Raw genomic sequence first — 22,379 nt, forward strand, 5'->3', positions numbered from 1 at the left:
ATCAACTTTCCATTAATTTCTTTATCAAAGCGAAGCTGATTTAAATCAACAAATTTATTCCGTTGGGTTTAGTTTCCTTCTTGACCACGAGTATTATAATGCATTGTACTTACTCGAAATTAAGGAATGGTTGTAAAATAATAAATTATGAAAAAAGAAGCAAAAAAGCTCGCGAACACTCTCTGGGCAATAATTTCATACCATCAAGACTGTCCTAGGGTGCATCAGAGTCACAAATCCACGACACGAACGCACATAAAAATCGAAAAATAAAATTAACAGTCATTTCATTATTTTGCGTGTGATTTGTATCTCTTACCAAATTTTTACAAGCTTTCATCAGTTTCATTTCTATCTCATCTCCTCATCTCACACCGATGAGCATCTCATCTACATCTCACCTTCAAACTACTTAACTGAATCAAACTTAAGCTTTTGAGCTTCAACGAATAGATTTCATTTTTGCCTCAACAAAATCTGTCACTATAGAGAACCATAAAAATGGCAAAATTAGTTCACAACGTGCAGAAAAAGCAGCACAAGGAGAGATCTCAAACTCTGGGTAGAGCCAAGTATGGTCTTCTAGAAAAGAAGAAGGACTACAAGCTTCGTGCTGATGACTTTCACAAAAAACAAGCGGCCTTGAAGGTTTTGCGTGAGAAGGCAGCTCAATATAACCCAGATGAGTACTATCATGCCATGACTAGAAGAAAAACTGATGAGAACGGTATCATCATTACTGAGAGAGGTAATGAGAGCCTTTCTGTTGCACAAATGAAACTCTTAAAGTCACAAGATGTAAACTATGTGCGTACAATGCGTCTTCATGAGAAACAAAAGGCCGATAGATTGAGAAAACAATTGGACTTCAAATCTAGCGGAAAGCATACCGTCTTTGTAGACCTGGACGAACAGCAGGACCTGTTCAACGCGGCCAAGTACTTCAATACGGACGAGTCGTTCCTAGAAAGAAAGGAGAACAGATTGCGCTTGGATCAGTTGGAGACTAGCGACAAACTCATCGCACAAGACTTCGATCCCAAAACCAAGGATGAGCTCGAGAAAGAGAAATTGCGTCAATACAAATTGTTGAAGGAGCGTTTGACTCGTGAGAAGCAGTTGAGACAGGTCGAAGAAAAATTGGATATGACCAGAGAGGTCATGAAGAATGGCGATAAGAAGAAGATGGTGGACTCTGATGGCAATGTCGTGTTCAAGTGGAAAGCCCAAAGAAAGAGATAAACGAGCTGTTGGTATTCTCTATGCATTATGTTGTGGGTGGGTCGAGCACCAGCTATTTAATAATAAATAATCCCTATTGATCGAGACTCTTGTTGACATATTCAACGAAAAGACTATCAATTCTGTCTAGGTCTATGCTTCTCATTCTGTTTAAGGCAACAAACGTACGACGGATGCGCTGTAACTGAGAGATGCTCACTCCATTCGCTGGTAAATCCACATGTAAATTAGCGGTGCGATTGATCACAACGGAACCCCCGCCATTGCTCAGGTTTTGTACTATTGTAGCCACGATATCCAGTGTCTTTTTCTCTAGAGCTTGCAAGTAATCATTACCCGATGTAGCCTTTACTAGTGTAGCCGCATTTGGTGGAGGGGGTCTTTTGAGTACCAATGCATCCCAAATTTCTTCAACTGGCAACTTTTCACCCGGTTCATCACTGACAACGGTGAATAGTGGCAGATCCCATCGAGATGCCGGATTTGGTTCCTCATAACGCATCTCCAATTGCTTAATCACATCTTCTGGCCACGAATTAGAATATTGTTTATTCCATTCAATGCATTTTTCAAGCGGATTCATGACTTGTACCACACAATGCGGCGTTGTCATTCCTTTTGCCTCGCAGAAAAGCTGATATCTAAAGCCCTTAATATAGGCCAAAGAATCTAGAATCACGATAGTGTTTCGCGACAAGTCACGCTTCACTGCGGACATTTGTGTACCTCTAGCATGCTTCTCTTGCAAAGAGTCTGTGTAGGCTGCATGAGAGATGCCCAATGATTCATCGCTATGAACGATGATTCTGTAATTGTGACCCGGAAGTTTCTCTGTTTGTGCACTGTCGATTTTGGTTTGTAGCTCTTGTACCAATTTAGAGGTCCAAGTTGTTTTTCCCGAACATGGATACCCAGTGAAGATGACCAAAGGCATTGTCAAAAAGATCAGTTAGGTTGTGAGCCAGCGAATAAGTCAAAAAAAGTTTGAAGAAAGAAGCTGAATATCTGGTGAGCTCAGACTTTATTATCCATGAAAAAAATAGGAGTCGTTGTATTGATAAAGAACCTTCAAGCGTATTCTGGTAAGTGATTGGAGTGAAAAGAATAGTGGTGGAGTCATCACAGAGAATTTTCGAAAACTTTACTGAACTTGTACTCACTATTCCGCATCAATTTATTTGTGTCCATCACGGCCTTCATAATATTTAACTTTATGTGATTGTCTTTAGTTCTTATCTTGATAGTTTTTCAGGTAGTAACCCCATCTAATGAGTAAACCTCTAGCACGAGCGGCATCGTTTGTGCCTCGAACAGTCTTTCCGGAATATAATCTCACACTCTCCAATTTCAAGGGCCATCACCAGAAGGCACTCACCAAATTTGGCCATTTAGCGCCTCAAATCGATCTCATTCTAGAAGTACGAGATTCCAGAGCCCCAATATCCACCACAAATGTTCTATTCGATAAGGTGTTGGCTCGAAAGCAGAAAATAGTTTTGTACAGCAAGAAGGATCTTTCGGTTGTGAAACCTCATTTGCTCAAGAAGTGGCACGAGAATGAGAAATTTCTCTTCGTTGATGCAAGAAGCCGAAGGGATGCCAAGAGAGTGCTAGAAGCACTCAAAGAACATGTCGAGCTGTTATCTCCTCCTCCTCCCTTGGGGCTTCGTACCATGATTATTGGAATGCCTAATGTGGGCAAATCTACCCTTGTAAATACTTTGAGAGAGGAAGGTTACTCTTCAAAAGGCCCCAAGACCATTTCCACAAAGCAAAAGAAGGTTGCTCGGACCGGTGGTCAACCTGGAGTAACAAGAAACACTAGTGAAATCATACGCCTCAGTAGAGATCCAGATGTTTTGGTCTATGATACCCCAGGAGTGTTTTTGCCCACTGTCAAAGATTCCAAGACCATGTTAGCATTGGGTTTAGTGGGCTGTCTTCACACATCATTCATAGACCCAGTCATACAAGCAGACTACTTGCTTTATGTTTTGAATCTTCAGGATCCGTCAGGTCAGCTCTATTCGGAGTACATCAAATTCCCAACTAACGACATTAATGAACTCCTATATCACATAGCAAAAAGCCGCAAAAAATTGCGCCCCGACGGATCCTTTGATGAGCTCGGAATGTCAATTCACTTCGTCAATGTTTGGCGTCAAGGTAAAGACTCGCGGTACAGAGGATTATTTGATGAATCAGCCATATTAGAGTCTGATTCTGATGAGATAAAACTGCTCAAAAGGGAGGAACTTTCACGAGTGGAGGCGACGTCCGTCCACCAAAGAATTGCAGGCAGCCTAGGCCATGACGGAACCGGAATGTCAAAAGACAGAAAACGGACAGCCAAAGATAGAGAAGCTGACTTGAAGAATCAATTGTTCAAGTTGTGAACTTGTATTGTACATAATATATATTTGATGAAGATTCTAAAACCCAAAGTCGGGAACCTCGTCGTACCCTTTCTCCTCGGAACCGTAATTACCCTTACTCTGGAAGGGCTGGTCTTTGGTGATTTTTCTTTTCTTAACATCCTCTTTACGAACATAGGCTGTCCCTATTTCCTCTGCTAACTTTTTACTGATATCAATTCCCTTCACCGCAAGCTTGAGTAGTTCTTCAGGGTCTTTGAGTGGTGAGTTGACAGCCAACGCATTGTGTAGATTGAAAAGATTGGTTTCAGATGAGTCTAGTGAACGAGTCTCCAGTTTGATATCATCATAGAAATTCTGCATCTCATCGAAATTGAGACTTGATAAAAGTAATTTTCGCAACTTAGAGGAGAACTTGTTTGCACCAGGATCTGAGGCAAAGAATTCCGTGGCTAACAGGCCTTTCGGTATGAGAGGTAGTTTTGAGGAATCCAGGCTCTTCATTGATATTTTTCCATTGTTTATGATGTGGTTTGCGCCAAACTTAGCTTCTGGCTCGGCTATTGTTCTCGCCTCGATAAAGTTTTCCATCATGTTGTTAATTGATGCGAGGTCAGGACTCGGCTTATCTTTCTGTTTTAGAGCATTTTGGCCAGAGAGTTTTATGAATCTTCCAACCTTAATATCTTCTTTGAAAGGCAATCTTATAAACACAAGACTATGTGTGTATAGATTCTGATCTTTTATCTGTACAGGGTATAGAACTCCAACCTCTATCTCCTTCTCGGACTTCTTCACAAACCGTGCTAGAATTGCTTTCCTCTCTTCGATCAATGAGATACAGAAAGCATTGTGATTGGTGATGTTGCGAAATGATGAATCTTTTTCAGGAACAACCAACAAAGCCTCACTTGTCAAGTATGCAATTGGAATTGAGTCAACATCAAGAAATCTCATGATATCAAAAGCGGCCTGAATTTTGAGGGTAGCAGCCTGTTTTAAATCGCTATCTAGGGCTAAGAGATCAAAATTAGAGAACTTGAACCCTTGTGTGATGTGGGAATGTTCAATCGGAATCTTGTCGTATTGTTTGTCATTGACTTCAGCTGCTTCATCGTCCTCAACTTTTTCACCCTGGAAATTTTTTTCCCAAACAAAATACTTTGTGCTTCGATCTAGCTTTACCACAGAGCCATTTTCGACCAAGTATTCATGGATGCCCAAGGAGTTGGCTTCTGACTTGGTAGCAGGATAAACATCAACTTTGAAAGATACACAGGAATTGTCACGATCAGCGTCATAGCTTGGATCGGTAAGAACTCTGGAATAGTTCGCGCCTAATCTCAAGTCACCTCTAAACAGCGATACGGGGCGAGTTTTCTTAACGGGTGGATGGTGAGCGACAACTTCGTCGGCTTCAATATCAGACATAACTTGAGAAGTCTTGAAATGGCTCGCCATGAGACGTACTTCCGTGGCATTATTGTCTTTTAGGCCATGCACTATAGCGTACATGTTGACCGGCAATCCCTGCAAAAACTTCGGCACAGACTCGATTTTTTCAACAGATCCAGTATTAATTACGCTTGCCACATCGGTAGCAAGCACGATGTTACGGGTAAACACTTTGCCCTTGGTGGGGGCTAGTAGAGTACTCGAAAAGAGAACACTTTGCACGAGATCACTCGTTTCTGGCGTAACTTCGCAGACCTCACTATCCAGCGTGAGTATCCGATACAACCTCTGCAATTGGATATATGAAGGCTGTTCAAAATCTAGCAAAACATTGATTCCTTTGAACTTTCCAGAGGAAGCAGAAGAATGGGAGGTAGTTTGACTATGGAAGAGAACGACAGACACTAGATCTGTTTTCAAACCTTTGAGAAGTTTTCCTGCAATTGCATTGAGTACATAATTGCAAACATTCTTTGGTGATGCCAAATCCACCACGAAGATAGTGAGTTCTTTATCAGCCATGAGTATGGATTAATGTGGAGGCCAGGCGCGATAACGTGTAACAAAAGAAGCTTCGCAGTCACCCAAAACTTTCGGAATCATTGAACCAGCGATATACTGTATAATTTTGATGATACAATATCGCACTATCTTTTCATATCTGATGAATCAGTTCGGTGCTTAACTATGTATTGATAAGATCATCACCCACCGGCATTAAGCTCATGGTGCTTGAGCATCTCTACCGAGGCTCACAAAACAAATAGAGAATTATCATAGAAAGAAATCAATCGTATAAACTGATATCAATATACTTAGCTTGTAGATATATTATGTCACCAATCGAGTCTTCCTCGCTAATGAGCCGATTGTAGCCAAATATCCTTGGCTCTGTAGTTCGGAGGAAGCCCATATCTTACATAAAGTGCACTTGTTCCCTGTTTCATTCGTGAGCAGAAAACATTAGAAAATTAGAATTTCTTCTAATACCACCCCCTTAAAGCACTCTAATCCATTACTCCCCCTCAGTGGTGGCCGGACTTAAGCGCACCTATCTTGACCAGACAATACAAGATCTAGAAGTTGAGCGGGATTCCAGCGGAGATTCCGCCCAATTCGCAGCCGCGTCCTATCCGTGGTCTATTTTTTCCGTGGATCCAACTCTCTGTGACATCAAGCGTCCGAGGTCTAAGGCCGCGGCCGTTTCTTCTAACCGCAACTTCGCTCAACGGTCCGTTTGAAGCGCAAATGGAGCGGCACCAGCCGATTCTGAAGCCGCACCCCACTCGCGAGCATCACATTGACGGGAACCAGAATAATCGCTGGGTATTATCTGCAAAGCAAATTACTCTGATAATGTGTCAAAAGCCGTTTGGGTTTTGTCCTTTGGGGAGAAAATGGTGCTGACATCACCAATCAAATACGCACGAGGCACTACGTCAGCGGCTACCCTCCACCTCATGTATGGCGCCGAATCAAGAGAATCCGTCTCCTGTACTGAATTAGAAGAGCGGCTGCACCCTGGTTGCCCACCTCAACAGTGCGAAAATTGTCTAAATAATACCTGCAACTTGTTGTGTGGAACTAACAAAAGTATTCACCGAATGCATTGTCCCACAAAATTTTTTTATTTTGCATGACTAAATCTGAAACTCCTGCTAAAATCTCCAAAATCGGGCCAAAGAATGACTTGGGCAGATATGCTCTTCGTTACTACGTTCGGAAAGTCTGTTATGTGCTGGAACCCGGCTAAACCTTCTGTCGTCACCCGTTTGGGAGAACGGTTAAAAGTAAGTCTCCCACTGATCGATGCTTTTCTCAGCCAACCACTCTCTTTATCACACCCTCTTTCTCCACATATACTCTCTAGGTATTCCAGCTAAAGGAGCAAACAGTTGAGCACTTGTTTCGACTGACGGTGAGGAAGGCCACCCGTTGAGTCGAGAAATATACATACTTGGACACTGTGCGTACACAGCCACCTAAAGGCATCACGTAACTACGTCTGAATTACATAGATCCATCTCCCCGAGGTTGATACTTGACCTACAGTCTTGCTTCCTTCGAGGCCTTGTGGTGAATGACCCATCCACTCTCTTCGCCAGCTCAAACGGGCGCAATGGGCGCTCAGTCCACTCAAGATCCAGCTTCATATTATCGTCAGCTTGGTCAGCCGTACCCTCCATCGATGGTCTACGGCGTACCACCTCCAGCTCCTGTTGTAGGATATGATTCGTCTGGAAATCAATCGGTGCCCCAGCCTGTGGATCACACCCATACTGGGCAGATGCAAGCGCCTGGGTACTTTCCCCAGCCTCCATACGAGTGGTCTCGAGCTCAGATGCCCCGCCCTGCCGATCCAATGCTTTATGGAAGACAGCCACTGATTTATTCTCACGAGCCTCAGCCTGTAGGGTATAGCTCGGTCCCAGCTGGGCCAGTGCCATTGGGAATGCACTATCAAGTGCCTTCTCACGGGCCTCCCCTGTTGACAGCCGTTCCTCCACAGAGCATGCTTCATTCTGTTGCACCTAACCACACTGCAGCTGTTCCATCAATCCCTGGGCCAATGTATTACGTTCCACAGCCGGCTATGCCTCAAATACGATTCCCTGATAATTTCCGTGACACCCGGCCGTTGAGCGAAACGGCCACGCCCGCCACTATGATAGGTGTCCCTGAAGCGCCAAGTGCCCAGCCACCTAGTGCTCCATCTCGTGAACTGGCGTTGCAATCACCATCTATCAAATCTCAAAAGTCTCAAACACCTTCTTCTGCGGCTGGCCGCAAGGAGGCAAGCGCAGTCACGAGCGATGAAAGCTCGTCACGAGCCACTCCTCAAACAACATTCAAGCCAACGCTGACCAAGCGAAACTCAAATCCAAAAATTAACAAAATCTTGAGTGATTCGTATTCATCTCTCCATTTCTCGCTTCAAGATTGTCCCGTTCAAAGATCTGAAGACTGTCTTGATGAAACTTATCTGCATTTTCAAAAAGTCTTGGGTATTGATACAAGTAGGGTCGACATTGCAGCAAGGTATGAATACACGATCGAGAACGATTTGGAAAAAGAGCTTTTTGATTTGTTCGTGAATAAGTTCTCCGGGTTTATTGATATCTTCCTACCCTATGAAGTATTTCAAAAAATAATTAGTGAGATTTCTATTTACAACGAGTCTAGAATGATCCTAGATTCCATCATGTGTTTGAGCTCATTGATATACCAAAGAATGCATCCTAACAAAATCAATAGCATGACTCCGCTCAAGTATTACCAACGAAGTGTCAATTCAATTCGTCACCATCTTAATCTCATGGAAGTTGATAATTGTCCACAAGGCACTCTTGCTCGCTGTCTTGTTAGCACCAATCTACTCTGCATTTATGAGCTCTTCTTCATTGCCACTGACAGCACCTACGTGAAGGGCGCAGGAAGTATTCTTATATCCATCTTGTCAAAGCAGAGCAACACGATCAGCCTCTTGAAATCGTCTCCATTTTATAGCTCTTGTTTTTGGGCCACTTTTATCTGCGACATCATCATTTCTTTGAAGCTAGAAGCACCATGTGTCTATTGCCCTGATCGTGTTTGGAAAACACTCGACCCTGTGTACTTCCAAGATTTCGACGACTACACACCCCACCTTGAAAATCAAAAAAATACAGGTTCCGAAGATTGCACCATATCAATCGCGGGTAGCAAAAAGTCAATTTGGTGGCTACACAAGATCCTCCTTTTGTTCAGTCAGATCATCATATTCTCGAATCTGACTGACGTTATCACGGAGCAGGATTTCGAGAGCAATAGAGAGCTTCAAAAATGGATCGCGATCAAGCACAATCTCGAGGAATATGAACGCAATATGCCTCTGTATCTTGAGCCGTTGATTTATGAACCGGCATCTGAACCAAATCAATTCCCAACAATTTTTTTCAAGGATGAGCGTACAGCTTCTGTGAGTATCAACTTCAAATTGGCTAAGCTTTGTCTTCACATGGCTCTTGTCAAAAAAGTAAGAGTAGCCGACATTTCGCTCCTCGAACCGGAGATTGCGAAGTACCCAGTTGACTTCCGAGATACAGAGGCGCGTGATGTAGCTGGAATCATGCAGACGTACGACTGTAATATCAAATTATGGCCGGTCAACATACACGCTCTCCGTCAAGCTTCAAAGCATATTGAGGTCGGAAGTTGCGCCCATGAAGCTTTGAAGGAATTGACCCACAGGGTTGTCCTGTTCTGCCAGACACGACTGTCAATCCCCGCTGTTATCTAATTAGTTCCATGAAATAATCTCTCTTAGTTTCATGAGTCCGACACACCTTGCTACAAGCAAAGGCCATGCTGTCTATATGAATAAACAAATCATGATACTTTCTTTTCTTTCACATGTTTCATTGATACTGCTATAGTTTCATTAAAATGGTACAGTATCATTCTCTCGTATACCTATTGTTGGTTCGTTTGAATCTCTCGTGACTTGTCAACACTAATTCATCTCAATGGATGGGGAAAGGCGATCGGCTTTTAACCATTGAGCACGTTCACAACTAAAGACTCAATTTAATAGCGTGATAGAAGACACGAAAGCGCCAATATGTGCTTAACAATACAATTGTATTTGTATGTTTGAACAACTGGCAGGTTCGGAGTTACCATAGATTTGATTCTTCACTAATTGGGACAAACGCTTGCAACAATGAGTCTGCATTTTTGCAAATACACATGATGAAAATTAATTCCAAAATCTCATATCTTTCATGTTGATATGTAATCACATTGTCTACTTTTCGGACAGCAACATCCTGAGTGCAATTTTCTTGAACATTGGCAGAGAGAATCGGTTGAACGATAGTTTTTAATAATTTCTGCAGTTATGTTGGCATGAAATTGAATTCAGAGTTGAATCGTTGGCTTCTATTAAGTTGCAGAATTTTGAAGAAGAACTATGATTAATGTTGATCATTTAATGAATTCCGCTCACCCGTTCAATAACTCAACAAAAGCACACAGCAGGACTTAACGAAAATTAGTTTCCCCATTCTTCGTTCTAACGCGGTGTCCTTAAATTTCGATTTTTGGAGTTTTCAATTCATTGTTCCCCGCGACTTTGATCTCAAATGCCCTAAATCCGAAACGTTTCCTTAGCAAGTGGGGATCGGTTTTGACATCAATAGGCACACTCTGACCAACAATGTGTAGGTAAGCCTAATTTGCAGCCAACCGATATGTATAATCTAATACGTAATTCACAGATACGTAATGCTAGCATTATTCGAGCTTCGTTCGGATTTTGAGGAACTTTTATTATTCTTCTATAGCACAAGTACATACCCATGTCATTCTCCAAAATATCTCGTCACAAGATCCTGAATTGCAAATGATCCTGTTATTTTTTTGCCTGATTCTGTAAGTGCATTGTTCAAAGAAGGGAAATGTTGGAGCATGTATCTCTCGCTATGCAGTACCCATATACTCCCCATCAGTTCGGGTGCAGAATGGTCCCATTTTTCGAAGATGAAGAGGCTAAACGACAGAATTGAAAGAGCACACAACGTCAATAGTACAGCTTTGAAAGCCGAAGTAAATAATTTGATGTTTCGTATAATAAATCGACACGAATTGTGTGGTGACTTCTAAAGCCGAGCTGCCTATATGTATGTATGCGGGACAAAGAATAGGCGCGCTGCGTTGAGTGGTAACGCCGAGACTCCACCACGCCAAACGCCGCCCGAAATTAACACTATCTGTTGAAAGCACACAAGCGGTTTCATAGTAAAGAAATCGCAGAATACTCTGATGAAACAAAATAATTAATATACGAGCTGCCTCGAACATCTATAATCTTTGCTGCGCTTTTCCCAAATGCATTACATTGTACCTCTGTACTTCTGTGGTCAGTTTGCTGGCAGCCGAACCTGTGCAAAACCCTAGGTTCGGTGTTTCCTCATACCCCACAAATTATGGGTCTACTTCCACTATATAATGTGGTGATGTCCCACCGTTTCCTTAACTGTGAGCAATAAGCCTCGTATTTATTAACCAAAATGGCCCACATTTCTGACGACGAAAAAGACATTGTCTCTCAAGACAGCTACCACAAAGTATACCTGCTGGGAGATGGTGGAGAATACATTATCTTGGGTAACAAGAAGTTCTACAAGCATGAGCTCATGACTGCCTTTGGTGGTACCATGCAAACAGAGAGATACAAGCCAGCTGAGCCTTTGAACTTCGGTAACCCTGCTGCCTTGGGTCTTGCCTCCTTTGCCCTCAGTACCTTTGTTTTGGGTCTCTACTTATCTGGCGCTATGGGCATTTCAAAGCCAAATGTTGCAGTTGGTTTGTGTTTCTTCTACGGTGGATTAGTTGAGGCTGCAGCTGGTATTTGGGAGTTGGTTCTTGGAAACTGTTTCGCTGGAACTGTCCTTGTTAGTTTCGGAATGGGTTTCTGGATCTCTTACGGTGCAATTAACGTTGAGGCATTTGGAATTATCGCTGCTTATGGTGATGACACCAAACAATTGAGCAATGCCCTTGGATTCTTTTTGGTTGGTTGGGGAATTTTCTGTTTCCTTATGTTATTGCTTACTTTCAAGTCCACCCTTATTTTCATGGGCTTGTTCTTCACCTTAGACATTGCCTTCTTCTTGCTCGCTGGCTTTTATTTCACTGGCAATGCTCACTTACAGAAGGCAGGTGGTATTTTTGCTGTGATTGCCTCTCTTTGTGGATGGTACTGTGCTTTCGCTGGTACCGCTACCAGACAAAACTCTTATTTCACTGCAAACCCAATCCTTCTTCCAGTCTTTGGAAAGAAGGATTGAAGGACTTGAGACCTTTAATATTTATGACCTCGAATGAATGACAAAATTGAATAATTTGTAAGCTATTCTCATCAAGACGTGTTTGTTGATTCAAACCTTGTAATATTAAAGGCGTCTGGGACCAATGATGTGGATTCGTCAAGGTATGTCGCTTTATCAAGGTATGGCTTTGCCCGCTTCTAGAATAATTCATTATCTTTTCTTTCACTACTGCATTGGTTCTCTTCCTAGATCTCTTTTGATGGCATGTGGAACTTCGTAACTTGGAGAAATAGCAATAAAAGACACTATCGGTAAAACTAGAAGTGATTTTGCAATAGTCCTTGGTAATATGTTCCCATATACATGTGCGATCGTGAGAAGGTTACTTGGGTCCACATCACTTGTACATGACAGATGACTATAAAAGGAATAAGTACCCAACTTAAGCTAATAGTCCAACAAAATGAATTGTGATTAATACGTAAAGCTTTCTCCAAAATGAGTTCTGCGATTGAGTCGTTTTTTTACTTTTTTCGGGTCAACTCATGTTTTGTGGTATTATCTTACAACGAGACAAAACTAAGAATGCAGGTTTGTGTACTGGGTTTATACAGATTCCACATTTGAGAAAATGAAACAGGTTACAAAGCAATGAATGAAAGGAACTTCAATTAATTTGTGAATTCTCTTTGCCTAAGGGAGTCTGAGTTGGGCCTGTTTGTTGTTTTCCGGCGAATGGTCACAGTTCCCGAGCCACAATTGACCAGCTATTTTAAAACCCTGCCAAACTAAAATCCAGGAATGGGAATTTGCGGGCTCCAAACCCAATGGCATATTAATTGAATCATCTTTAAACTTACACTCTGTTGCTCGGATTAATTACACACACGGGTTCGGATCACTTGACCTGCCTACAGAATAAAGTGTGTTCTATCACGAGAAAAGAGAATATTGGCTATTGCACATAAAAAAGACCACTTTAAGAAAAATCGCCCAACAAATCAAAATCGAAATGATTCGACGAGGGATTGAAATTTGCTAATTTTTTGAAAGTAGAATCACCTCTATGATAATGAGAGGATCGAGCAGCTTCGAGACCAGCCAGCCAGCCAGCCTTGTAAAAACTCAACATCTGGTGGATTTACTGCCGCATAGTGATCACTCACGAAACGGGATGGACCAAAAAGCAACATGAATTCCAAGTAAACTTTCTCAAGCAGAAAAAAAGAACCGAAAATCATGCCCAATCATCGACGATCTGTGGGTCCAAAGACGCCTGACTGTAATTCTACGAAGCTTGGATGCACCACTATAAAGTTATCTACAGGTTTATCAAAACACTATTTTGAGATCATTCGCAGTCCGGAAAAGCCACAAACAGCTATGCGAGAAGATTAATTTGGGGACACTCAGGATCTAGTTTCAAACAGAACATAGCACTCAATTTCATACAAATCAAACGATTTGGAGCCGAAATTTCACTATAACCATACATTGGCGAGCCCTTGCCCCACGCTTATCTCGCACCTGTTGGGTCCGGTGGTCACAGTGCCTGCAGGATCCCCGCGTCCCATGACCCCACCCTATATAAAGCCTCTTTCGAGTCCACCATAATTCCAACCAGTGAAAAATTCCCTGGCTACTTGACAATCCACTTTAATCAGTACAATTGTTTTCTACCGAAACGCTTTTATCACCACTCTTCTGAATTTGACTTTCAATTCCTTTCAATTCCTTATTTCATCACTCTGATTGTGGAAGATATCCTCGATCTGATAGCCCTTGAAACGTAGAATAGCAAGAACCGTTCGTGCAATTCGCAAATTTCAGAAACACCAATTCTCACTCGACTCAAAAAATTCAAAGAATCTAAAAATGTCTGCTTCCGACAACATGGCTCTCATCAAAGGCGCATTGGACTTGGACCCTTGGTTAGAACCATATTCCAATGCCCTCATTAGCCGTCAATTGCAGTTCCGCAAGTGGATGGAACAGCTTGAACAGGCTGAGGGTTCGCTTTCGAAATTTGCTACTTCTTACGAGAAGTACGGTGTCCATGCTAATAAAGATACCAAGGAAATCGATGCTGTACTTTACATTCCCGACGTCGACAGTGTATCTCTCGTCGGTGAGTTCAATGACTGGAATGCTGATTCTCACAAGTTGAATAGAGTGAACGATTTTGGCTTGTGGCAGTTGACGATTCCCCCAGTCAATGGAAACTTTGCCATTCCTCACGACTCCACCTATAAGATTATGATGGTCCTTCCATCTGGAGACAGAATTTATCGTCTTGACCCCTGGGTTACAAGAGCTACTCCAAACAAGGAGACAAACTTGTATGAGGGCCGTTTCTGGAATCCTGAGCATGAATACAAGTTCAAAAACTCTCGCCCAAAGATTGCCAGCCATGACGGTTTAAAAATCTACGAAGCTCATGTCGGCATCTCATCTCCTGATCCTAAAATCGCTTCTTATAAGGAGTTCCTGGAGAACACCTTACCAGTCATCCACCAATTGGGCTACAATACCATTCAATTGATGGCAATCATGGAGCATGCTTACTATGCCAGTTTTGGCTACCAAGTGACAAACTTTTTCGCTATTTCCTCCCGTTATGGAACTCCGGACGAATTGAAGGAACTTATTGACCATGCACACTCCTTGGGCATACGGGTTTTGCTTGACGTGGTTCACTCTCACAGTTCTAAAAACGTTGATGACGGTTTGAATAACTTCAACGGCACTGACCATTACTTGTTCCACGGTGGCGGAAAAGGAAATCACGACTTGTGGGACTCACGTTTGTTCAATTACTCCAACTACGAGACTTTGCGTTTCCTCTTATCTAACTTGAAGTTTTTCGTAGATGTGTACAATTTCGATGGCTACCGTTTTGACGGTGTTACGAGTATGTTGTACACTCATCATGGTTTGGGCTATGGCTTCAGCGGTAACTATAATGAGTACTTCAACCCAGATCTTGTTGACAACGACGCCATCACATACCTTATGTTGGCCCATGAGTTGCTTAACGAAATTTCTAAGAGAGAGAACAATTTCAAATTCATTTCTATTGCCGAAGATGTTAGTGGTATGCCAACCTTGTGTTTGCCAGTCAATGAGGGCGGTGTCGGATTCGACTACAGATTGTCAATGGCTATCCCAGACATGTGGATTAAAATTCTCAAGCACTTATCAGATGATGAGTGGGACTTGGGCAATATCGTATTTACTTTGACAAACAGAAGACACGGCGAGAAGTGTATTAGTTATTGCGAGTCTCATGATCAAGCATTGGTCGGAGACAAGACAATTGCTTTCTGGCTTATGGACAAAGAGATGTACACTAACATGTCCATCTTATCTCCATACACTGACGTCGTTTCAAGGGGTATTGCTTTGCACAAGATGATTAGATTGATGACATTTGCTCTTGGTGGTGAGGGTTACTTGAACTTCGAAGGTAACGAATTTGGCCATCCAGAATGGTTGGATTTCCCAAGAGAGGGTAATGGTGAATCATATCACTACGCCAGACGTCAATTCAATTTGATTAAGGACGACTTGTTGAGATACAAATTCCTCTTCAACTTCGATGCTGCAATGATTCATTTGGACACCAAATACGGCATTTTGGACTCTTCTCAAGCTTACGTCTCGCTCAAGCACGAGGGTGACAAGGTTTGCGTTTTTGAGAGAAACGGCCTTTTATTCATTTTCAACTTCCATCCAACCCAATCTTTCCCTGATTACAAGGTTGGTGTGGAGACTCCTGGTGAGTATCAAATCGTCCTCAATTCTGATGCCGAAGACTTCGGTGGTTTTAGCAGAATCGAAGAAACGACTGCTGATGGTAAAAAGTTGTCATTCTTTACCAACCCAGACCCTTGGAACAATCGTGCCAACTCGTTGTTCACTTACATTCCAAGCAGAACTGCCCTTGTCTTGCAATTGAAAGACAAAGTTGTTAACTAGATACTGTGATGCAAATTGATAATGTTCCTTTACTTAATAGTAGTTTAAATTGAGTAGTCTTATAGTCGTAGTACGAGAGTTCAATGCTTCAATCTTAATCGATCAATGAACCCCTCCGCCCATAGCAAAGGAGTCGTACTAAAAGAAGAATAACTTCATTGTCGGCGATCCTTGCTATAGCTTTGATTAGATCGAATCTACCTAGTGTAAAATCAGTGAAAAGACATTGATTCCCAGCACAGGGTTACTCAAACTTGCGTCAGCACACGCTAATTTAAAGGGCTTTCATATTTCTCACACATCACAGATTCACAAATCGAATGTATAAATTAGACCTGCTTCAATATTTTATTCTGGATACAATGCACGTTGTTGATAGCGAAAGCCTATCTGTTTTTTGATGACAATAGACACAAGCCAAGTGTAAAAAATTGAGTAAATTGCAAAGAACTCATTTTCACCATAAATGAATTTGACAAAATTGTACTAATACTTCTATACTATTCACGCTGGACATTATCCGTAGTCGCTTTCATAGACCGGAGTTTCGTTCTCTGTGTGTCCCTGCACCCTGTACCCTCCGCAGTCTGATTCGACAATTTCCATCCCTCCATACACAAGCTACAACAAAACCTACGACCATGCTTCAAGCAGCAAGCCGGCAACAGGCCCGTGTATCGTTTGTTCGTACTACACGTGCACTTCATGCTTCTTACAGAAACTGCAACGAACTCAAAACGTCGCCAGGTTCCCCTGTGACATCTCAACAAGTCAAGGCTAGTATTCCAAAAACCACGTCTGCTACGACAAGTGCTCAATCCCCAACTGTACTCGGCAAGACCGTTCCTCCTGTTCCAGGGGCTAAGGCATCCAAGCCAACCATTCCTGTGGTGGAAAAGGTTGTCGAGAACAACGAACATGAGGCTAAGGCCAAGAAGCCATTTTCTTTGTTCGGATTTTTGTTCAAGACTATCTTGGCCTCTGCCGTCTTGTACGGTGGTACCATGTATGCCGCTACAAAAAGCGAAACTGTCATGGATTTCGTAATCGATAAGCAGTTGCCCTACTACGAGGAGTTAATCAACTTGATTGAAAACGGCTCTGTAGATGATCTTCAAAAGAATTGGAGTGCCATGACTTCAAGTGTTGGTACCACCAAGGATAAAATTGAAAAGTTGACCAATGAGCTTGAAAAGAAAGGTGAGGATTTGATTGAGAAGACTAAGCAAAAGGTCAGCCAGACAAAGAGCGCCATCACACATGCACTTCCTGCTGAACAATTGCAAAAGCCGGTGGAATTTGAGGCTGTGCATGAAAAAATTGAGAAATTGCCTTTGGTCTCTGTTGATAAAGAAGTCGCTGGTTTCGTTGACGACTCTGTGAAGAAGACCATTGACTCCTTCAACGAATTGATCAAAATGATTGATGCAAGTAATCTCGGGAACGAAAAGCACTCTATTGTCAAGAGAATCAACGATAATGTGTCCTTGTTGTCTGCCAAATTGGACGCTTTGAACCGTTCCTTCAACAAAGAATTGGAGACCAAATTGAAGTCTTCCGAGACCAAGTTACTTGCCAATTATACTCAAAAAGAATTGGATTTGACCCAAAATATGTTGGATCAGTACAAGGTGGAGAAGACCCAATTAGAAAAGGTGTTCAAGGACAGATTGCAAAAAGAAGTGGAAGCTACCAGAAATGCTATCACTCAAGCAGCTGTCAATTCAACTTCCATGGTGAGAGTTGAACAAACAAAAAGATTTGAAGCAATGATCAAGGAAAGAATTGATCAGGAGAGAGATGGCAGATTGAAGAACTTGGAGGCTCTCAACTCTAGAGTCGAAGAGCTCGAAGCTCTTGCGCTCACTATGGAATCTCAAGTCAAAGCTAGTGCTTCCAAAACTTTGGTTCAACAATCTTTGGCTAACCTCAAGTCTTTGTTGTACCACGTTAGCGCAGATACTCCACCCCAAAGCTTCAACTCATACTTAGACAAATTAGAGGTCGCAGCTCAAGACACCAACGATCAACTCTTGCAATTGGCCACCTCGCAGCTCAAGGAATTGCTCACCAACGAAAGTAACCAATCCATCTTGACGACTCCACAATTATTATCGGCTTGGGAGCAACTTGCTCCTGAGTTGAGATCCGCCTCCTTATTGCCACCTAATGCCGGTTTGTTAGGGCATGTCGCTTCCTACTTTTTCTCAAAGTTGTTGATGCCAGTGAAGGGTGTCAAGCCTAACGGAAAAGATATCGAGTCTGTTATCGGTAGAGTGGAGCTGAGCTTGGCTCGCGGAGAGTTGGATGTCGCTGTTGAGGAAGTCGCCAATTTGAAGGGTTGGACTAGACGCTTGGCCGATGACTGGGTCCAGGAGGGAAGAAAGAGATTGGAGGCTGAGTTCTTGGTTGAAGTCGTGGAGGCTGACGCCAAGATCTTGTAAATCTGTTTCAAAGATTGAGATGTCGACGCGCACGCATGATTTGGATACATATGAGCCAACCTCTAGTCGGACATACGAGCAATTCGTCAAGACCGACCTATTCGGTCTCCTTTGCAGCTTGAAGATGAGAATGACGTGCATGAACTACATAAATACTACGAGAATAGATCAGATATTCAATAAATTATTATTCAAAGCGTATCTTATTATCTTTTTAGTTTAAATTCCCTCCTCTGGCACATATTCAATCACGTGATCAGATCCTCTCACTTCAAGCCATTCGTTACTACTCCAAAACCTTCCAACAAAAACATGTCTACCAACGCAGGGCCTGTGTATGCCGGTGACGAAATCAACGCTCTTGTGTTGGATCCGGGAACATATACTACCCGCATAGGCTACTCTGGTGATGATTTCCCCAAAACAATCGTTCCCTCGTTATACGCCAAAGATGAAGACAACTCAATACACTTTGATGCGTCACTAGATTATGCCAAAACTAAGCGTCAAGTATTGCCTATACTCAAAGATAGTCTTATTGAAGACTGGGAGGGCGCGGTGGCTCAATATCGCCATTATTTTGATGATGTGTTGAAAGTGGACTATGAAGAACAACCTATCTTGATCACAGAGCCTGTCTGGGGAACTACGGAGTACAGACAAAAATTAATTGAGACTTTCTATGAAGAATTCAATTTCCCAGCTCTATATTTGGCGAAGACGCCGTCCTGTGTTTCTTTTCAACAGGGACGTCTGACGTGTTTGGTCGTAGACATTGGTCATGACTCGGTGAGTGTAACACCCGTGGTAGATGGTATCTGCTTGCTTCGAAACCTGATGAAGACACACTATGCTGGCCTGTTTTTGAACGACCAGATCAAGGATACCTTGGTATCTTCGTTCTCGAAGTTAGACCTTTCTCCAACTTATAAGATTAAAACCAAAACGGCAGTTGAGTACCCCCTGGCAGCTCAATATGTAGCTCGTGATTTACCTGAAAGTATAACCGAGTCCTATGATCAAACGCAACAACGCAGAATATTCACTGAGGCTAAGGAGCTTTTGTTGGAAACGCCCGAGAAAAGACTTAATTCTTCAAATGCACAGCAAGCAGCAGCTTACAAGGAAGAGTTGAAGAAAGAAGAGAACGAGAGAACTATGGAGGCTCCTCTGGGGCAAGTATTTAATACTTGCCTAGAAAGATTTGCCTGGGCAGATCTGTTATTTGATCCTGCTAGTTATCCGTTCAAAGATCAAAGTTTAGCTGATAAGTACTTGCCTAATAGCGGAGAGCTCTCATTGAGCAGTCCATATGATGACTATAGACCAATCAAAAGAGCTCGCAAAGGCGAAACAGGACCAGCAACCCCCACTCCAGCACCAGACAGTGCCGATCCAAACAAGATCAGAGGATTGTCGCAACTCGTCAATCATGCTATATCCAACATTGACATAGACTTGCGTACAGCCATTGCAAGTACTATTATCGTCACAGGAGGTTCATCCATGATTCCTCAATTGAATGATCGCTTGAACGCCGAATTGCTGAGTGCGAACCCAGCTCTAAAAATCAAAATTCACGCAAGCGGAACCTCCCTCGAAAGAACAACGCAGGCGTGGATGGGAGGCAGTGTTCTAGCTTCATTAGGTACATTCCATCAGATGTGGGTCAGCAAGGCCGAGTACGAGGAAGCGGGTGCGGAGAGAATACTTACACAACGATTCCGTTAAGAAAACTCTTAAACTAGAAAATTTGCTGGTCCCAAGTTGGCCTTGCTACTGTACGATTACACGATTTAATTTACCTGGCTCTTGTCATTGTGAACCCTATTCAATCAGATTTATATAAAGCTCAATGATGTAGAGGATCGAGAAAAGAATCAAATTTATTCTCGATGGCAAAAGTAGTTTTGAAACCGAGGTATATTATTCAGAGCCTTTTATTTTTTTATTCGGATTTCTTCAATCCACATAAGTGTACCTTCCAATAGATCCATTCTGCACTCCCAATTCAACTATAAACATGATTAGACAAACCCATTTGTACCCCGCTGCCCCATCAACAACTCGAGGAGCCCTGACATTCATTTCATATGATGATATCAACAATAGAATTGCATATGCTGCAGGCAAGTCTGTGGTCGTGACAAGCTTGGACAAAGACCCTAAATTCCCCCCTATTCAATTTACAAAGCATAACGTCGCTGTGACAGCTGCAGCCTTTTGCCCATCTGGAAACTATGTGGCTTCTGGCGATGAGTCTGGAAACGTCAAAATTTGGGATACTTCCGTCTATGGAAAGGAGGTTACCTTCGAACAGCCAAATGTTAAGAGTGAATTTCAGGTATTGAGCGGGCCTATAAAGTCAATTGCCTGGGATGCAGAAAACTCTAGAGTCATTGCAGCTGGAAGAGGCAAAGTCAAATTCGCACATTGTTTCACATGGGATTCTGGTAATTCTATCGGTGAAATTCAAGGCCACTCTGAAACTATCAATGCGGTTGCCATTAAGCCTCAAAGACCATACCGTGCTGCTACTGTCGGAGATGACAAGGCTATGATTTTTTTTAATGGACCTCCATTCAAATTTACAAAGAGTTTGCGGGGGTATCATACCAACTCGATTCGCTCTGTTAAGTTTTCTCCTGACGGAAAGTGGTTAGCCAGCGTGGGCTCTGACCGTATTATTACTCTTTACGATGGCACAAGTGGAGAATACATTGAGAAACATGAAAATGCACACGAGGGTGGTATATTCGACGTTTCGTGGTTGCCAGACCTGGCCACTTTTGTTACAAGTTCCGCAGACAACACAATCAAAAAATGGGAAGCAGATGGATTGAAAGAGCTTGAGACTTTTATTTTGCCGGTCTCCAAATCAGTTGAAAACCAACAAGTTGGTGTTGTCGTGACCAAAGACTACGTTCTCTCCTTGTCCTTAAATGGCAATTTGAACTTCTTTACCCATGCAGGTTCCTTTTCTCATTCCTGGTATGGACATCAAAGGGCTTTGACAGAAATCTCCCTCATTGGTGGATCTAAACTTTTGACTGGTGGTTCTGATGGTTCCATTCGTTCTTGGGACGTATCGCGTGGCTCGTTGAACGCCGAGTGCAATATTCTTGATGCTGTCGTTCACTCAAATTATATCACTGGAATTGTGGAGTACGGTAGCAGTATTGTGACTAGTGGGTGGGATGACAAACTTAAAGTGTCAAAAAATGATTCTCTATCAACAACAATTGACTTATCTGGCCAGCCGAAAGCAATCAAGATTGTGGGCAACAATCTCACGGTTATTTTCGAGAATAAATTAGAAGTATTCAACGACAGCTTCGAGAAGATCTCTTCTTTAGATTTCGAGTATGTGGCATCTGATGCTGATGCTATAGCCGGTTCTACCACTCTCTTGATCACAAATGAGACTAATAAGCGCATTGAAGAATACCAAATTGCCCAATCCATAGAGCACATCCGCTCATATCCCGAGTTGCGTTCAGCGCCAACTTTGGTAAGGGTTTCGCCAGATGGAACCTACGCAGCAGTGGCTGAAAGCACTGGCAAATATACATTGTACAGTACCGTTGACGCCAATACTGTTACAACTAGATGGGCATTCCACAGTAGCAGAGTTAATGATGCTGCCTGGACACTGGATTCTAAGTATTTGGTGAGTGGTGGGCTCGATTGTGGCTTGTTTATTTACTCCGTGGCACGTCCTGTTAAAGTGTTAAAGCAACAGTTGGCACATCAAGTTGCTGTCTCAGGACTCTCATGGATAGACTACAATGAGGACGAGGGCAGCTTTTGTAGTGTTGGTTTGGACGGAATGGTCAAGACTTGGAGTGTTAAATTTACTTCCTCTTAGAGTCTGATGCGATTTTTGTGTAAAACCAAGCATTTTCCGAGCAATCAATTACATGTGCTCCCTCTAAACGGATAGTATGGATATTACATAGGAAGTCACGAATTGAAAATGACAATACATCGTGAATATCTCAGAAGTCATACCTTATGTTATTTTACAATTTTAAAACTTCACCGGGAACAGAAAGCTATTTCTCCATCTATGT

General features: G+C 42.5%; 10 protein-coding genes across 10 annotated transcripts; 8 read left to right on the forward strand and 2 right to left on the reverse strand.

The window, feature by feature from the left end:
• Positions 1-501: 501 nt before the first annotated feature.
• Positions 502-1,242, forward strand: PUMCH_001230 (uncharacterized protein; the record flags this gene model as incomplete). The annotated part of the gene is made up of 1 exon (XM_063020292.1): positions 502-1,242. One exon carries the CDS (start codon positions 502-504, stop codon positions 1,240-1,242), a length of 741 nt encoding a protein of 246 aa, XP_062876362.1.
• Positions 1,243-1,315: 73 nt separating this feature from the next.
• Positions 1,316-2,176, reverse strand: PUMCH_001231 (uncharacterized protein; the record flags this gene model as incomplete). The annotated part of the gene is made up of 1 exon (XM_063020293.1): positions 1,316-2,176. One exon carries the CDS (start codon positions 2,174-2,176, stop codon positions 1,316-1,318), a length of 861 nt encoding a protein of 286 aa, XP_062876363.1.
• Positions 2,177-2,510: 334 nt separating this feature from the next.
• PUMCH_001232 (uncharacterized protein) lies at positions 2,511-3,638 on the forward strand (the record flags this gene model as incomplete). The annotated part of the gene is made up of 1 exon (XM_063020294.1): positions 2,511-3,638. One exon carries the CDS (start codon positions 2,511-2,513, stop codon positions 3,636-3,638), a length of 1,128 nt encoding a protein of 375 aa, XP_062876364.1.
• Positions 3,639-3,674: 36 nt separating this feature from the next.
• On the reverse strand, positions 3,675-5,594 carry PUMCH_001233 (uncharacterized protein; the record flags this gene model as incomplete). The annotated part of the gene is made up of 1 exon (XM_063020295.1): positions 3,675-5,594. One exon carries the CDS (start codon positions 5,592-5,594, stop codon positions 3,675-3,677), a length of 1,920 nt encoding a protein of 639 aa, XP_062876365.1.
• Positions 5,595-7,152: 1,558 nt separating this feature from the next.
• Positions 7,153-9,351, forward strand: PUMCH_001234 (uncharacterized protein; the record flags this gene model as incomplete). Its single annotated transcript, XM_063020296.1, has 1 exon — positions 7,153-9,351. One exon carries the CDS (start codon positions 7,153-7,155, stop codon positions 9,349-9,351), a length of 2,199 nt encoding a protein of 732 aa, XP_062876366.1.
• Positions 9,352-11,122: 1,771 nt separating this feature from the next.
• PUMCH_001235 (uncharacterized protein) lies at positions 11,123-11,902 on the forward strand (the record flags this gene model as incomplete). Its single annotated transcript, XM_063020297.1, has 1 exon — positions 11,123-11,902. The coding sequence occupies one exon, from the start codon at positions 11,123-11,125 to the stop codon at positions 11,900-11,902; it is 780 nt and encodes a 259-aa protein (XP_062876367.1).
• Positions 11,903-13,759: 1,857 nt separating this feature from the next.
• Positions 13,760-15,862, forward strand: PUMCH_001236 (uncharacterized protein; the record flags this gene model as incomplete). Its single annotated transcript, XM_063020298.1, has 1 exon — positions 13,760-15,862. The coding sequence occupies one exon, from the start codon at positions 13,760-13,762 to the stop codon at positions 15,860-15,862; it is 2,103 nt and encodes a 700-aa protein (XP_062876368.1).
• A 641-nt stretch (positions 15,863-16,503) lies between these two features.
• PUMCH_001237 (uncharacterized protein) lies at positions 16,504-18,306 on the forward strand (the record flags this gene model as incomplete). The annotated part of the gene is made up of 1 exon (XM_063020299.1): positions 16,504-18,306. The coding sequence occupies one exon, from the start codon at positions 16,504-16,506 to the stop codon at positions 18,304-18,306; it is 1,803 nt and encodes a 600-aa protein (XP_062876369.1).
• Positions 18,307-18,618: 312 nt separating this feature from the next.
• Positions 18,619-20,037, forward strand: PUMCH_001238 (uncharacterized protein; the record flags this gene model as incomplete). The annotated part of the gene is made up of 1 exon (XM_063020300.1): positions 18,619-20,037. One exon carries the CDS (start codon positions 18,619-18,621, stop codon positions 20,035-20,037), a length of 1,419 nt encoding a protein of 472 aa, XP_062876370.1.
• Positions 20,038-20,329: 292 nt separating this feature from the next.
• PUMCH_001239 (uncharacterized protein) lies at positions 20,330-22,174 on the forward strand (the record flags this gene model as incomplete). Its single annotated transcript, XM_063020301.1, has 1 exon — positions 20,330-22,174. One exon carries the CDS (start codon positions 20,330-20,332, stop codon positions 22,172-22,174), a length of 1,845 nt encoding a protein of 614 aa, XP_062876371.1.
• Between the last annotated feature and the right edge of the window lie 205 nt (positions 22,175-22,379).

Source organism: Australozyma saopauloensis, chromosome 1 (assembly GCF_035610405.1).
Source record: "Australozyma saopauloensis chromosome 1, complete sequence".
In the NCBI taxonomy this organism is placed as follows: Eukaryota; Fungi; Ascomycota; class Pichiomycetes; order Serinales; family Metschnikowiaceae; genus Australozyma; species Australozyma saopauloensis.